The 15,290-nt window shown below is 40.2% G+C and overlaps 1 protein-coding gene across 1 annotated transcript; it reads right to left on the bottom strand.

Moving 5' to 3' along the window:
- Window positions 1-7,342: 7,342 nt before the first annotated feature.
- LOC128378314 (myelin and lymphocyte protein-like) lies at window positions 7,343-15,290 on the bottom strand. Its single transcript, XM_053337794.1, has 4 exons — window positions 15,201-15,290; window positions 10,646-10,813; window positions 10,345-10,470; window positions 7,343-7,417 (listed from the first exon to the last, which is right to left on the bottom strand). The coding sequence occupies exons 1-4, from the start codon at window positions 15,288-15,290 to the stop codon at window positions 7,343-7,345; spliced, it is 459 nt and encodes a 152-aa protein (XP_053193769.1).

Raw genomic sequence — 15,290 nt, 5'->3', positions numbered from 1 at the left:
ATCCTAGAGAGCAGCCTTGTCATGGATGTACTCACCAACCTACCTCAAGCAATGTGCCTCTTGTTTGGTTTTACCTATGCACTCCACCTGCAGTACCCAAAGTGCTTGAGAAACACTTTTACCTTCATCCAGCAGGTAATGCTAAATTTGGGTCGAAGTGAGCTACCTCCAAAGGTTCAAAAGCTGAAGAATGACCTTGCAGTGTAAGACACATTCACGTTCATGGCACAATTCTTCATGTTTGTGTCTAGATTGTTGCACAAATACATTGCAGTCACTAAAGCAAATATTCTTGTATTTTCTATGTGATAAATCTTGTACTGCATGTATCTACTGTTGTTTTTTACTGAAATAATTCTACAGAGGACACATGTTAGAAAGTTTCAGGTTTTTTTTCTAGCAACTAATGTCCTCACTTGTTCTTAATGTCTGCTTTGTTGTGTTAGGTTCTTTTTCAAACTTTAAAATTGTTCACAGAACAAGTAATTAAAAAACTGTGCTGTCATCGTATTTGGAAGGACATGGAAATCGTTTATAATTTAATACACATGTTCTATGTGCTGCAAGGTCCTGTTAGGTAATATCTGCAGAAAAATGTAAAATATACTGTTGTAACTGTTGGCAAAGACCCATTTTGATAATTTTATGAAAACAAGGTCTAATTTTGGATTTGCACCTGTTATTTCACTCAGAGCATTGTTACATATCTGTTGCTTTGTTGTATATTTAAATAAAAAAAATAAAATGTACTGCTTTATGTGTTCATTGACAAAAGAAGAATTTAATTGGAATTTTCTTGTACCAAACATAATATTTTAATTTAATTAATGAATTCATATTTTAATAAAACTAGGATTTCAAGTATATTAAACTTATAATATTAAGTTTTGACTATACTACTTTTAAGTAGACTCCACAATTTTATTCTATTTTAAGATTGTTGATTACTTAAACCATTTAAGTGTACATAACTTAAAAACATAAATTCTGACTATTGTACATTTAAGTTGACTGTACTTAAACAAAATAATTTTCTCCACTTTTAATAACTCAAACCATTTGAGGCAATCACTTGACGCAAACGGTTTGAGTACAATCAACTTATCCGGGTTTACAGTGTGTAAATCATGATCAAATAATTAATTTGGAGGTGCTAAAACAGAGACATTTCTATATCAGTATTTAAACTATTAACAGTTTCTAAGATGATGTTCCAGAAAATGTACCATTGTGAGAACCAGTCCAGAAAAAGTGATCAAAATCATGTGATTTCAGACAATAATCACTTCCTGTTGGTGATACCTGCGGCTTTTGTAAATGTCTTTACCACAACCGAATAAACTGTGACAACTAAAGTGTTGAAAACATAAAATCAGGATTGGAGCAACATGAACTTCAACGATTAATTGTTTCCTTTGAGACAATAAATAATGTTCATTGAATCACTTCATTAAACTGAAATTAAACATTAATCATGTCATATTGTTTCTTTTGTTTTAAGCTACAAACCTTTTTAAATATATGACATGATGAGATAAAAAGAGGAATACAACATTAGATTATAAATATCAGCAAGATATTAAAAATAAATATTATAAATGAAATGTAAAAATGTTCCTCTAACCATTAAATAATGATGTGATGAAGGACTATCTCCATTACAGTATCGGAGGATAAAGTCCATCATGCTGAGTCGGTGACACTCAGTGATCACTGCTACGTATTTTTAAATGTATGGTTAATAGTTTTTGTCATTAAAAATGAAAATAATTAGAAAAATATCAGAAATCTGTTGCTGTAGAAGAAAATTTAATTTAGCTGGACTTTAAATAAAAGACTATGATTTCCTTTTGAAATACTTTTATACAAGATTTGACTTTTACCTGTTTCAGGTTCAGAGAATATCAGAATAAGTCCGGTCACGCTGCAGGCTGAGAGAAATGATGAGGAACTGTTGAGACTGTCTGTAGAAGTGAAATTAATCTTTGGTTCTTTCATGTTCCTGTTTTTGTCAGTGTTCTTTGTGGTTTCTGTGCCAGTCTGCACTGCACAATCATACGTCAGCAGGAATGTCCATCAAAACTTTATTTAGGGCCCGAGCGCTGACCAGCATGAAGCCCTATTGTATCTGTAAACCAACATGCATGGGGGGGGGGGGGGGGGGGGGGTGAGGGCCTGTTCACCACTGCTTGCAGGTTTAATTCTTCTTTATTTCTTTATTCCTTGACACTTTATTTATTTTGTATTTGCTTAATTTTTGTTGTTATTTACCTTTCTGAGCTGTGCTTTGATCCCATGACGCTGAATCACAGTCATGTGTGCCAAACCTCAACCACAGTCATCCTGACTCAGCTGCTGATCTGCATAATTGGGTTTTTAAATGATGCTGACAGATTTAGTTTTAGTCTAAAACCGCTGGTAGCTGTCACATGTTGTTCAGACAAACATTAAACTTCACTGCAAAGAACAAAATTTCATATTGTGAATTTAGAGACCCCCTTGATTAGGTGTGTGTGTGTGTGTGTGTGTGTGTGTGTGTGTGTGTGTGTGTGTTGTTAGATTAACCAGGCCTCCTGACAGTGACCCTTTAGCAAAGACCCAGCTCCCGCCTCCACAACCTAAACAACCTAAATAACCACCGTAAAACGCAGTGTTCACCTTACACACACTTTAAAGATGCATCCACCAGCTAACTCTGCCTGGACGGTTAACATTGTGCTGTTTGTGGCTTCAGGCTTCAGCTGACTTCTATTAAGACCCGTGCATGAGCAGAAGAACACGTATGTACAGCATGGTGCAAAAGTTTAGATTCTTCTCCATAATGCAACAACATCAGGGAGGCATCTGTCAGTCCCAAAAGCTTTCATGTGAATTTATTACAACGATAGCCCCTCTAGATGTAGCATCTCATATGGAGCCACTAAACAGTTCTAGCTCTACTTGACTCTGTTTTCTTGAGTTTCCATCAGAGATACCTTTTTAGTACCTGCTCTGCTGAGGTTCCAAGCGAGCCGAGCCGATACTAAATGTGACGTCAACAGACTGCCAGCCTCTGATTGATCAGAGAGTCACTGGAAGAGTCATGAGCCGTCCCACACAAGAATCAAAGCCGGCATTTTTAAATCCCAACAACAGCGTTACAGAGATTGGTTTCTCTTCACCATCGCCTCCATGTCCTCCATTGGTTATGTGTTTGTTTTCGTAATGGCAGTTTAACGCTCACGTTGAGGAGGAAATATAGTAATGGAAAAGGTTCCTGGTACCAAACCGAGTCGAGTCGAGCTAGAACTGTAGAGAGGAAAAGCACAAGAAGAGTCCTACAGCAGATGGACGGTTTGGTCTAATCTATGTAAATTGTTTCTATCGCTGCATCCTTATGGATTATCTTTGTAAACAACCCTCTAATCCTAATTTTAGTTTTCATTATTCAGTTATACAGCTGTAGAGGTATAAATACATTCAGCACACACTACTACTACTACTACAGTCTACAGTTAGCCAGTTAGCTGAGTTAGCTGCTGAGTTAGCCGCCGAGCTAGCAGCTGAGTTAGCCGCCGAGTTAGCCACCGAGCTAGCAGCTGAGTTAGCAGCAGAAAGCTCTCAGACATAGCGTCCATGTTTCTGGTAGAGGTGGTGACTTTGATTGACAGGTGACACTTGGTAGGGGGCGGGGCTTCAGCAGACTCGGCGCCCACGCCCACAGCGTTTGGGAGCAGAGAAAGAGGCTGATTTTTACACAACTTTGAAGCCTAATTTAATATATTTGGCGATTTTTTTAATCATTCAAATTTGGCAGGGTGGTTAACAACACACTTTTCTGTGGTATGTCAAACTCACAACACATATTTATTCTTACTTTACACAGACTTTAAGGAGTTTTTGTCATATGCCTTGGCATGTGGTGGCTGGGATCAATAATTCTATCTATCTATCTATCTATCTATCTATCTTGTCTAAACAGTAACGAGACGACCACATACTGTTGTGTCATCTTCGTCGGTGTTGTGTGTCGTCTGTGTTTGATTGACGTGAACGTCGTCGTCGTCACTCAGACAGGCTGAAGCCTCTCAGAGCGTTGAGCGTCTTCGGTTTCATGGAGATGCTCCGCTATTATCACCTGCTGCCTTCCCCTCATCTATAATACAACACTGCTACAGTTTACTGACCTGCCATACCTGTGTGTGTGTGTGTGTGTGTGTGTGTGTGTGTGTGTGTGTGTGTCGGCCTGCCCTGTATTTACTTGCTGTCATACTCCATTAAACCTGGTTTTATTTGATCTGAGCTCTCAGTGGAACAAACAAGTCTAGTTCCAAAGTATGGAAGCTAAAACTGTTTAACTCTTTTTACAGCTCCAAAAAACACTCAAGGATAATTCTGTTAAGGATTATCCAAGTTTACCCTTCACATACTGTTCATACTGTGACTCATAATTAGTCTTTGCACCAATTCACCATCAGTTATTATTGAATGTCTGATTAATGCTTAATGAAGCTGCCAGAGAGTAAAGAGAGTGGATTATATTTAATTATGGGGGATAATAGACACTTTACATGCTGATAGAATATGACAAATGGTGATTTTTGGCATTTCTTAATAATCACAGGTTCAATTTGGACGTTTGCTTAAACAAAAATGTGTATCAGCTGCACAAAAATTTAAAAATTGTCCTTTTTTCAGGGTCACGTTATGAAAAGTTCACCTTACAGAAATGTGTAAAAGGTGTTTTTACAGCTCTCAAATATTAAAATTGGGTAAATTTGGCCCTGAAAAGTATGTCAGTGTTAATAGCTGACAGCTCTAAAGTTTTGACCTCATCCAATTCAGCAATAAGGAAGTGCTCCGACTCTGCTGTTTAGTCTCATAACTTCAGTTTAAACAGGAAGTGGGGATTATTGACCTCTTATAAAGAAATGTACATCATAATTCATCATTTCTTGTTATAGTTTGTGTGTTTTCTTGCTGCTAATAAAATATTTCTTCATATAAAACACACACACACACACACACACACACACACACACACACACACACACACACACACACACACACACACACACACACACACAGTGGGAGACTCAACAGGTTAGTTACCCCCCCCCCCTCCACCCCCGTGACCTCTGACCTCTCCCTGCTTCACCTCATGTTGCCACTAATTAAATATTTACGCGTGTCAACCGCCAGCATCACCCTTCACCCGCTTCGGTAACCATGGAGACGCGTACAACGGCACAGCACACGGCGCCTTGTGACGGAGCATTAACACGACTGTATTTGTTGTTCTGAAGTCTGTGAAGCGTGAAGTGCTGCTGGTGTCTTCAGACAGGCTGCAGCGTTCATTACAGACAATATAACAATCCAGCTTTTATACATTTTGGTTTTTAGCACTTATTAACAGACTTCATTTCCCACAAGCCCAAAAAGATTAGGCCTAAATGTCACCAACAGAGTTTAGTTTAGTTTAAATGTAAAGGGTTAAAATGTGAAAATAAACGTATGAATAACTTCACACATTCTTTTTTTGTGGACCCAGCATCAAATTTCTGCTTTTAATCCATTTAGAGAGAATATATTAGAGGATTACGGTAAAAATGTCTAAGTGGTGTAACCATAAAAACTTTGTACCAAATAATTGAACGTTGCTTAAAAACAGTAAATAGTCAATAAAACACCTTCCTTCCTTCCTTCCTTCCTTCCTACCTAACACCATATCAACTAGTTTGGCATGATCTTACATCCTTCCTTCCTTCCTTCCTTCCTTCCTTCCTACCTAACACCATATAAACTAGTTTGGCATGATCTTACATTATAACTTTTATATTAAATAAAGCTAATGGAATACTATTGTTCTAAATATTACATTTCATCTGGTTACCATGGAGACCAGGAAACATTTACATGTTTTAAATGAAGTCATTATTAGTATAAGTCCACTTAAACACACTGTAGCTGATCACATATTTAATATCTATCATTCTTTTGTGGTTACACCATTTGACATTTTGTGGTTACACCATTTGACATGTTCAGGAGCATTCAGTCTTTTGGTATAAAATGTGTCAAATGTCATTTCAAATCTCTCTTATTGATCTTTTTTTAATATATTGATTATATTGAACTGGGCGTAACCTCCATGATGTCTTGCTGCGGAGTTCAGTCTGAATTTATCTTTAACCTTCCTGTCGTCCTCCCTTCCTTCCTTCCTTCCTTCCTTCCTTCTTTCCTTCCTTTCCTCCCTTCTTTCTTTCCTCCCCCCTACCTTCTTTCCTCCCTTCCTCTTTTCCTTTCTCCCTCCCTCACTTGCTCCTACCTTCCTTCCTTCCTTCCTTCCTTGCTTCTTTCCTCGGTCCTCCCTTCCTTCCTTCCTTCTTCGTCCCTTCCCTTCTCCCTTCCTTCCCTCCTTCCTTCCTCCCTCCTTTCTTTCTTTCCTTCCTTCCTTACTTCCTTCCTTCCTTCCTTCCTTTACTCGAGGACAACAGGAGGGATAAAACCAACAAAAATACTAAATGTACATTTTAACAAACCTGATGCTGCTTTTAAATCTAGTTTAACTGATTTATAAATTCATCATCTCACCAGCATTTATTATCACTGACTCACACACATGGAAACAGGAATTAAACACAATCCATCCAAAGATCAAAACCTATAAAATAAAAAAAATGAAGATATGCTGCCAAACCTTTTCGGAAAATATAAACTTACATTAACAAACAATTTGTAAATTAAATCATTTACTGATAGAATAAAGATCCCAAAACATTTCTCTTTCAAATGTTTCAGAACAAACACATTTATTCATTTTCAAGTCATTCAGTATTTTCAAAAGTTTACAAAAGTGAAACTAACTTTACAAAAAAAAAAAAAAAAAAAAAAAAAACAACCCAGAAACTTCCTGCTCTGATTTCAATTTAAATTAACTTTTATTTTATTTGACAGAATTAATAAACTTATAAAAATATAAAAACGAGCCACATCAGAGCTGAGACGCTGTAAATACCAAACTGAAGAGAAATAACAGAATACGACCCGGCTGCAACATGGGGGGTGGACAAAATAATAGAAACCCTCAGAGCAGATCAGAGTCGTTCTGTTTTTCTGTGTTTGTCGTATTCACAGCGTCGGTGTAATACGTGATGCTAGCTGGATGAAGCTCCGTGACACAAACCATCAAGTAGTGAAGCTCCGACTGTCATCCATCACTTTTAATCCCTGAAACTCTTCCTGCCTCCACCGGGCTGATGATGGATGGTGCGTTCACTTCCTCTCCCAGAGCGTCAGAGCGCCTCTATGTACAAGCTCTAAGAGTATAAATCAGTTTGTGAGGCTCTGCAGGGAGGAAACCTTAGAAGGATTTCCATCGGATGGCTGACAGGACGGTGTGGATGAAGTAGAGAAAAGTCGCGATGTAAGAGAAAACCTGGAGGAGGAAAAGAGAACATCAGTGAGCTTTAATTATTTCATTTAAATGAAATAACACCACATTTTTGCGTTGATGGAAGGAAAAGAAGACAGGAAGGAAGGACAGGAAGAGACAAATGTTACACATACTGAGACACAGAAACACTGAGGAGACAGGACGGAAAGAAGGAAGGAAGGAAGGAAGGAAGGAAAAGAAGACAGGAAGGAAGGAAGGAAAAGAAGACTGGAAGGAAGGGAGGAAGGAAGGAAGGAGGGAAGGAAGGAAGGAAAAGAAGACAGGAAGGAAGGGAGGAAGGAAGGAAGGAGGGAAGGAAGGAAGGAAAAGAAGACAGGAAGGAAGGACAGGAAGAGACAAACGTTACACATACTGAGACACAGAAACACTGAGGAGACAGGAAGGAAGGAAAAGAAGACAGGACGGAAAGAAGAAAGGAAGGAAGGAAGGAAGGAAGGAAAAGAAGACAGGAAGGAAGGAAGGAAAAGAAGACTGGAAGGAAGGGAGGAAGGAAGGAAGGAAGGAAGGAAGGAAGGAAGGAAGGAAAAGAAGACTGGAAGGAAGGGAGGAAGGAAGGAAGGAGGGAAGGAAGGTTCCAGGGGGCAGACACCCTCCCTACATTTAAGAGTAGGCTTCAAACGTTCCTTTGTGATAAAGCTTATAGTTCGGGTTCCAGCTCCTAGTTTATGCTGCTATAGGCTTAGACTGCCGGGGGACTCCCATGATGCACTGGGCTCTTCTCCCCTCCTCCCTCTCTCTCTCTATCCATCCATCTATATCCATTAACATTCATGTTCTATTAATACATCAATAAGCTAAACTTCTTCCCCGGAGTTGTCTGTGCTTTCTGGTCTCACAGGTAATCTGGGCCTGTAGACGTCCGGATGACAGATTCCAGTCCTGGACCTTCAATGTGCTTCTCTCCTCCTCTCCTTCCTCTCCTTCCTCTCCCCTCCTCTCCCTCTTCTCTCCTTCCTCTCTCTCTCTCTCTCCTCTCCTTCCTCTCTCTCTCTCTCTCCTCTCCTTCCTCTCTCTCCTCTCCTCTCCTTCCTCTCTCCTCCTCTCCCTCTTCTCTCCTTCCTCTCTCTCCTCTCCTTCCTCTCTCTCTTCTCTCCTTCCTCTCTCTCCTCTCCTTCCTCTCTCCTCCTCTCCTTCCTCTCTCCTCCTCTCCCTCTTCTCTCCTTCCTCTCTCTCCTCTCCTTCCTCTCTCTCTTCTCTCCTTCCTCTCTCTCCTCTCCTTCCTCTCTCCTCCTGTCCCTCTTCTCTCCTTCCTCTCTCTCTCTCTCTCCTCTCCTTCCTCTCTCTCTCTTTCTCTCCTCTCTACTCCAACCGGTCCAGGCAGATGTTCTCCCACTCTGAGTCTGGTTCTGAGGGTTCTTCCTGTTAAAAGATGTTCTCCCACTCTGAGTCTGGTTCTGAGGGTTCTTCCTGTTAAAAGATGTTCTCCCACTCTGAGTCTGGTTCTGAGGGTTCTTCCTGTTAAAAGATGTTCTCCCACTCTGAGTCTGGTTCTGAGGGTTCTTCCTGTTAAAAGATGTTCTCCCACTCTGAGTCTGGTTCTGAGGGTTCTTCCTGTTAAAAGATGTTCTCCCACTCTGAGTCTGGTTCTGAGGGTTCTTCCTGTTAAAAGATGTTCTCCCACTCTGAGTCTGGTTCTGAGGGTTCTTCCTGTTAAAAGATGTTCTCCCACTCTGAGTCTGGTTCTGAGGGTTCTTCCTGTTAAAAGATGTTCTCCCACTCTGAGTCTGGTTCTGAGGGTTCTTCCTGTTAAAGGGAGTTTTTTCTCTCCACTGTCACCAAGTGCTGCTCATGTGGGAATGTTGGGTCTCTTTAAATGAAACCTGAAGAGTTCGGTTCAGACCTGCTCTATGTGGAAAGAGCCTTCAGATTACTTTGTTGTGATTTGGAGCTTTATAAATAAAGATTGATTGATTGATTGATTGATTGATTGATTGATTGACGCCTCTTCTGGGTTAAAATTAACTCGATGACAACAGGAGGGTTAAAGTGTTACTAGAGGCATGGGCGATTTTAGACAGGGTCCTGGCCCCCCCTATGGCCCCTGTGCCGAGCAGTCAACGTTTTTTTTTTTTTAATGAAGAAAGTTGGTTTGTTAGAGCTGAATGAATATGTTCTAATGCAAGATGAGGTTTTCATGCTTTGTATGTGCTTCAGATGCTGAAGCAGGTGTGTTTGCAGGTATTTTAGGCAACACTGGGTTTAGAAAAAGGCCGATATTTGGCAAAAGGAGGTCGAAGAATATAAGGTACATGGGCCCCCCCTCAAAACATGTTGGCCCCTCTCTGGCCCCCCTGGTAATTTTGGTCTAGAATCGCCACTGACTAGAGGGTGCAGCAAAGACCTCAGGATATATTTAGACGTAACCTCTCAGACTAGTCATGGTATTTTTGTGTCTTCTAACCTGCGACTGATATCACAAGCATGTTTTTGACTGTGCAGCTGAAGTGACACATCGTGCAGATGTGTGTAAATGCAAACTTGGTCTATTAAATTGTCTTCAAAACTTTCCGCTATTGCTGTCATTGCTGATGTGCCCACTGACCTTTGACCCTGCCATGTCCTTATACTGTCTCTACACTGCCTCTGCTGCTCATAAAAGGACGCAGGATACGTGACGCAGCCATTAGTTATAAAGTATATCTCAGGCTTCAGTCAGTCATTGTTTTTTATCGAGTCATTCTGGTCTCAATCTCTAAAGTCAGAGCTTAAAGAGACAGCAGCTAGAACGTCCTGTTAATAGACAGAGGCTGAACTGAGCGGCTGCATAAAGCACCAGAAGAAGATAAATACGTTTTTAACTGGAAATCATGCAACGATATTCCAGTAGAGACTCAGAATATTAATATAGAGCTGGAGATGTAAAGATTATGTCCTCTTTCATGGTTCGGACGTGAAAAACTTTGACTCACCACTGCAGAAATGTCCAGCTGGTAGTTTTGGAAGATTGTCCCGTCTTTCATGTCAATAGTCACTTTGGCCAAAGCCACCGAAGCACTGAGGTAGAAGAAGGCAGCAAGGCCATGGTACACAAAGTCCTGGGAGGAAGAGGAGGAAGAGGAGGAAGAAACAAGACATTGAGACTTCATAAATCAATACTGTGATGGTTTCCAGCAGGTAACAAGCCAAGCATCAAAGAGACGAGTTAAATCAGACCAGAAGCAAACAAGGATCTTATAAAACAGGCAGAGAAGGAGAGAAGTGTGATCTCACCGCTGCAGCCCAGCCGCCGCTGTTGTGATGCCCCCCGCAGGCGAACACCACCAACCAGATGAAAGTCATGATGAAGCAGAAGACGGATACGAACATGACCCAGCCCTGAGGGTTCGCCGGCACCACCAGCGTACACGCAACCAAGATCCACACCAGACCTCCGAAGATCTGCAGGAACAAGTTCAAGTCATTTATATCTTACATCACAGCAGGAGATATCTCAGGGTTCTTTACATATAGAGCAGGTCCAGACTGAACTTTTAATTTATTTTAAAGAGACCCAACAATTACTCATGAGCAGCAGCAGGAGGAGAAACTCTCTTTAACGGGAAGAAACCTCAAGAACCGGACTCTACATTTTGGGGCCTCAACCTCAATAACAACAGGATTTTGTACATTTTTAAGTCAAATGCATCATTGTCCTGCACTCTGAGAGCAGCATTAAAAGGTTATATCTATCTGTAAGAGCAGGTTTATGTTAATTGTTGTGTGTCATGGTCTGGCTGTGATTGGCGGGTCAGCCTGTATAGTGTAGGAACCTGTGGGGGCTCGTCAGGTGTTTCCAACCGGAACAGGAAAAAACAGTTTTTGACCGCTGTGCAGCCTCATGTTACGCTCCGTGCGGATGTGTGTGTGTGTGTGAGATGTGTGATTTAAAGCATGAGATGTAAAATAAATGGACTTGTTTGCATCTTAACTGAAAAGCAACTGGACTCTCATTCATCCGTCATGGTAAAGTAAAGCACGTCAATTAGGTTTCCTGTTGAAATGCCTCAGTAGCTTAAAGCACTGGCTTAGCTTCTACACTATCTTTATCTAACTGCTGGTTGTATAGATATGAATGATGATGACACACCCACAAAGCATGGGAATGATGGTTTGACATCTGGAAGAACATTTTGTACATTTTGTTTTTTAAATGCATCATTCTGGTTTCACTCTGAGAGCAACATTAAGAGGTTATATCTATAAAGACAAATAATTGTACTCTAAACAATTTCGTGCTTTAGTAATGTACCTGCTGGTTGTATAAATATGAATGGTGATGACACACAATCAAAGCATGGGAAAGAAAGTTTATAAATGTTCCAAACAAACCATGAAAAAGACTAACCCTGACCCTAATGTTCATATTTCAGCTCTGAAACAAAGAAAGCAGAAGTTCTTATCCAGGTTCAGCTGGTTCACTGCTGAGGAACATATAACAATACTGTTAGATTCAACTGGAATGTTATTGTGTCTTCTGAAGTGTTTCCATTATTTTGTCCAGCTGGTTTTGCAGCACAGAGCAGAGCGTCGTCACTCTACAGCTGATGATGACTGACAGTCTGTATTATTCATGGAGCTCCACCCTCCTCATGTTTGTGTGTGTGTGTGTGTGTGTGTGTGTGTGTGTGTGTGTGTGTGTGGTGTGTGTGTCCTGCAGCATTCCTCCTCCTCTGTTCACACTAAGTCGTAGCGTGACGTCTTTTCTTCTTCTTTTCGGCTCTTATTTCTGTTCTGATCTGTCGTCCGGCACGTTGCTTCATATCTGCTCGTATCTAACACACCTGCCTGTCTGTCTGTCTGTCTGTCTGTCTGTCTGTCTGTCTGTCTGTCTGTCTGTCTGTCTGTCTGTCACGTTTGTACATTCCTATAATTCTCTGATCATCTGCTGCTGAGCGACACTGAGCCAACATCAGCTCACTTTCTTTACAGGTGTGCTGGAACATCACTGAACAACCTCTGTGACCCGTATCAGATCAGGTCCTTGATAAAAGCCAGATCTATATGTGTGATCTGAGCCATTCACTGTGGTGCGAGGTCACGCTGATACAACTAGATAATAAAAGGTTCAAGAGGTTGTTTATTCCTGCTGTTAACCCTTTAGTCTGCTCAGCTGTTTGGTAGAAGTCTCTTTGTGTCATGATACATTGTGGTCAATCTTCAGCACTCCTATGAGACATGCAATGCACAGACAGACCATCAGATTGTGTTACGGTTGCTATGGATACGGACCGTGTTAGTGTTCAACCAACGAAGAAAAACACAAGACCAAAATCATTGCTGACATGATGATGATCCTGCTTTTGAAGTTGAGTTTAATTTGCTCATCTGAACAGAGTGAGTCGCTCACATGCTCAAACATTTGGTCATTTTTATGTTGTCATCGCCCCAAAGAGGCAAGAAAAGCATATTTTAATACCATTTTCTTTGGTGTGACCAACAAAGGGTTAAAATTTAATTTAGTATTTATCAGGTGAGGAGTTCCGGTCCTCTGAAATGAGGCCAACGTGGAAGTAACTTAGAGCTGCATTCTATCAAAAGGCCACCAGGGGGCGACCGTCTCTATACAAGTCAATGGAGAATTCACCAACTTCTCACTTGATTTCTAACCTCAGTAAATGTTTTCAAAATGTGTTTATGGTCTCAATCGCTAGTTTAAAGCCTTCTTCAATGCAGTATGATGTTCATTTGGGACATTTTGGCCTCCCTGATTTTATATGTGACGATAAAGCAGGGTATGCATTAGGGGGCGTGGCTACGTCCTGATTGACAGGTTGATTGACCAATGTCCTCCAGATCCAGCCCTCGCAACCATAGTAACCTCCCCGCTTATGGAGTTTATTCCCTATGTTAATTCAATAGCATATTAAATGGATTTGAGAGCAGTATTTATTGATTTCATGCTCAGATTTTGTGATGTTTTCTCTTAAAACTCTCAAAACTCTGCTCTCGCACTCAAATTTGCTCTGCGCATGCTCACAGTGTGTCCTCGCACTCGGTTACAACGCTGCTCGCACAGATTTCCTGCGCTCACACTCGAGTTCTTCCTCTCGCACTCAAGTAGCCTCTGCTCACGGATCTCTGCTCTGCTCTCGGATTTTTTGTGGATCAAAGCTGTCAACCAATAGAAGGCCGGCTAGTATTGACCAATCAGACTGTCCCTGTTTGTTTATGGGTGCGCTCGCTGTACAGCCAGTCGGTGGGTTTGAACCTTCAGCTGTGACTGTGAGCACCTTAAATTATCAATGTGATTTTAAGTTGTTGTTTCTTGTTGATGTGAGTTTGGGGGACTCGGACTGGAGACCAGTTTATGGGAACTGATGAATAAATATCAAAACCCAAAGATTCATAGTTTACTGTCACATAAAAACTCTCATTTAAGAAGATGGAAATGTTTTGTATCTGTGGTTAAAATGAGTTTATCAATTATCAGAACAGTTGCCAGTTAGTTTTATGTTGATTGATTAATGGAATAATTATTGCAGCTTTAGTCATTACATGTTTTTGTGAATCAGGTTAAATTTAAGTGACAGTTTTACTCACAGACTCACTAATTCTACATCATTTGTTCACTATATAAACATATATTCTCTATCTAATATCCTTTTTATGTTTGTCAGCGTATTATTTTGAAAATATTGGTCTGGTTTCCTGCAAACTGATGTAATTGAACCTTTAAAAAGCTTCAGTAAACGTCAGATTTTAAACTGTCTGGTGTTTCTGGAGCCACAATTTGTTCACATTTGCATCCAGATTGTTCCTTTTAATAAAAAGAATTTCCTTTTCAATATGATTTAATGATCAGTATTTTGGGTTTTAAAGTATTAGTTAGCTGTCATGTTGGAGGTTAATCAGCATCAACTCATCACAAAACCCTCCACACTGTGTATCTGTAACATCTGGAGCATAAAGTGCCTCTTATAAATATATATATACTGATATTGAAACACTTGAGTTGAAACATTTTTGTCACATTTAGATATCTAACTTAAATATTATCTGACTTAGATCCAGAGTGTCCACATAGTTCTGTGCTGTGTGTGTAAAGAATGTGGAGATCTTAAATTAAATGATAAGTAGAGCTGAAACATATCAAGAACAAGATCTACACATGTCTAATCCTTTCATCACACTCTGAGCTCCTTAAAGTGTTCTGGTGTAAATGTAATATTAAATAATAAGCACAGCCAGGTGAGAATAAGAAAGTTGTATCACCTCTATTTGACCTCATAATGATTTATTTTTATTAAACATAGAAAATAAATGTGCTGTGTCTCTTATAAATAAAAACAGTGAAACCGGAATGACTACACTGGAATAAATAAATAACGCGTTATGCTTTTTACACGTTGTTGAAAATAATTGGTATTTTCTTTTTTTTATCGGAAGCAGGACTGGTTTTAGTTTTAGTTTGTATTTTTAATAGAGTGATCTGAATAAAACACATGTTCACCCTTCAATGAGTCTGTCAGGAGCAGTCTCCACACTACTACTAGGCTATTAAACATCTCTATCTTTCACTAAATATACTAGTGATATATTATTATTACCACATTTAACGTTGCATAACAGTGGAGTCAAACAAACCTGATAGAGAATAAAATAAGTTTGTGTCGCGTTTAAAGTGGAAAATAAGATGAGAAAATGATTTTGATGTTATTATTTATCTCATTTGCACCAAAGTAAACATTTCCACAAATCATTTGAACTATATTTTGGATCCGTTGCCCGTGTAAAGGTCTCGTGCGTTGCCTGTTGAAGCGTTAAAAGCATCGGAGGAGTTTCCTACCAGCTCGGGCACGTAGAGGATGTCTGGGATGGTCGTACAGATCCCGATCCCGCTGGGAAGGTTTCCCATGGTGGCGGTGTTGGAGGCCAT

Source organism: Scomber japonicus, chromosome 2 (assembly GCF_027409825.1).
Source record: "Scomber japonicus isolate fScoJap1 chromosome 2, fScoJap1.pri, whole genome shotgun sequence".
Taxonomy (NCBI): Eukaryota; Metazoa; Chordata; class Actinopteri; order Scombriformes; family Scombridae; genus Scomber; species Scomber japonicus.
Note: the sequence above shows the minus strand (reverse complement) of the source record. Positions and strands in the feature narration are given on the sequence as shown.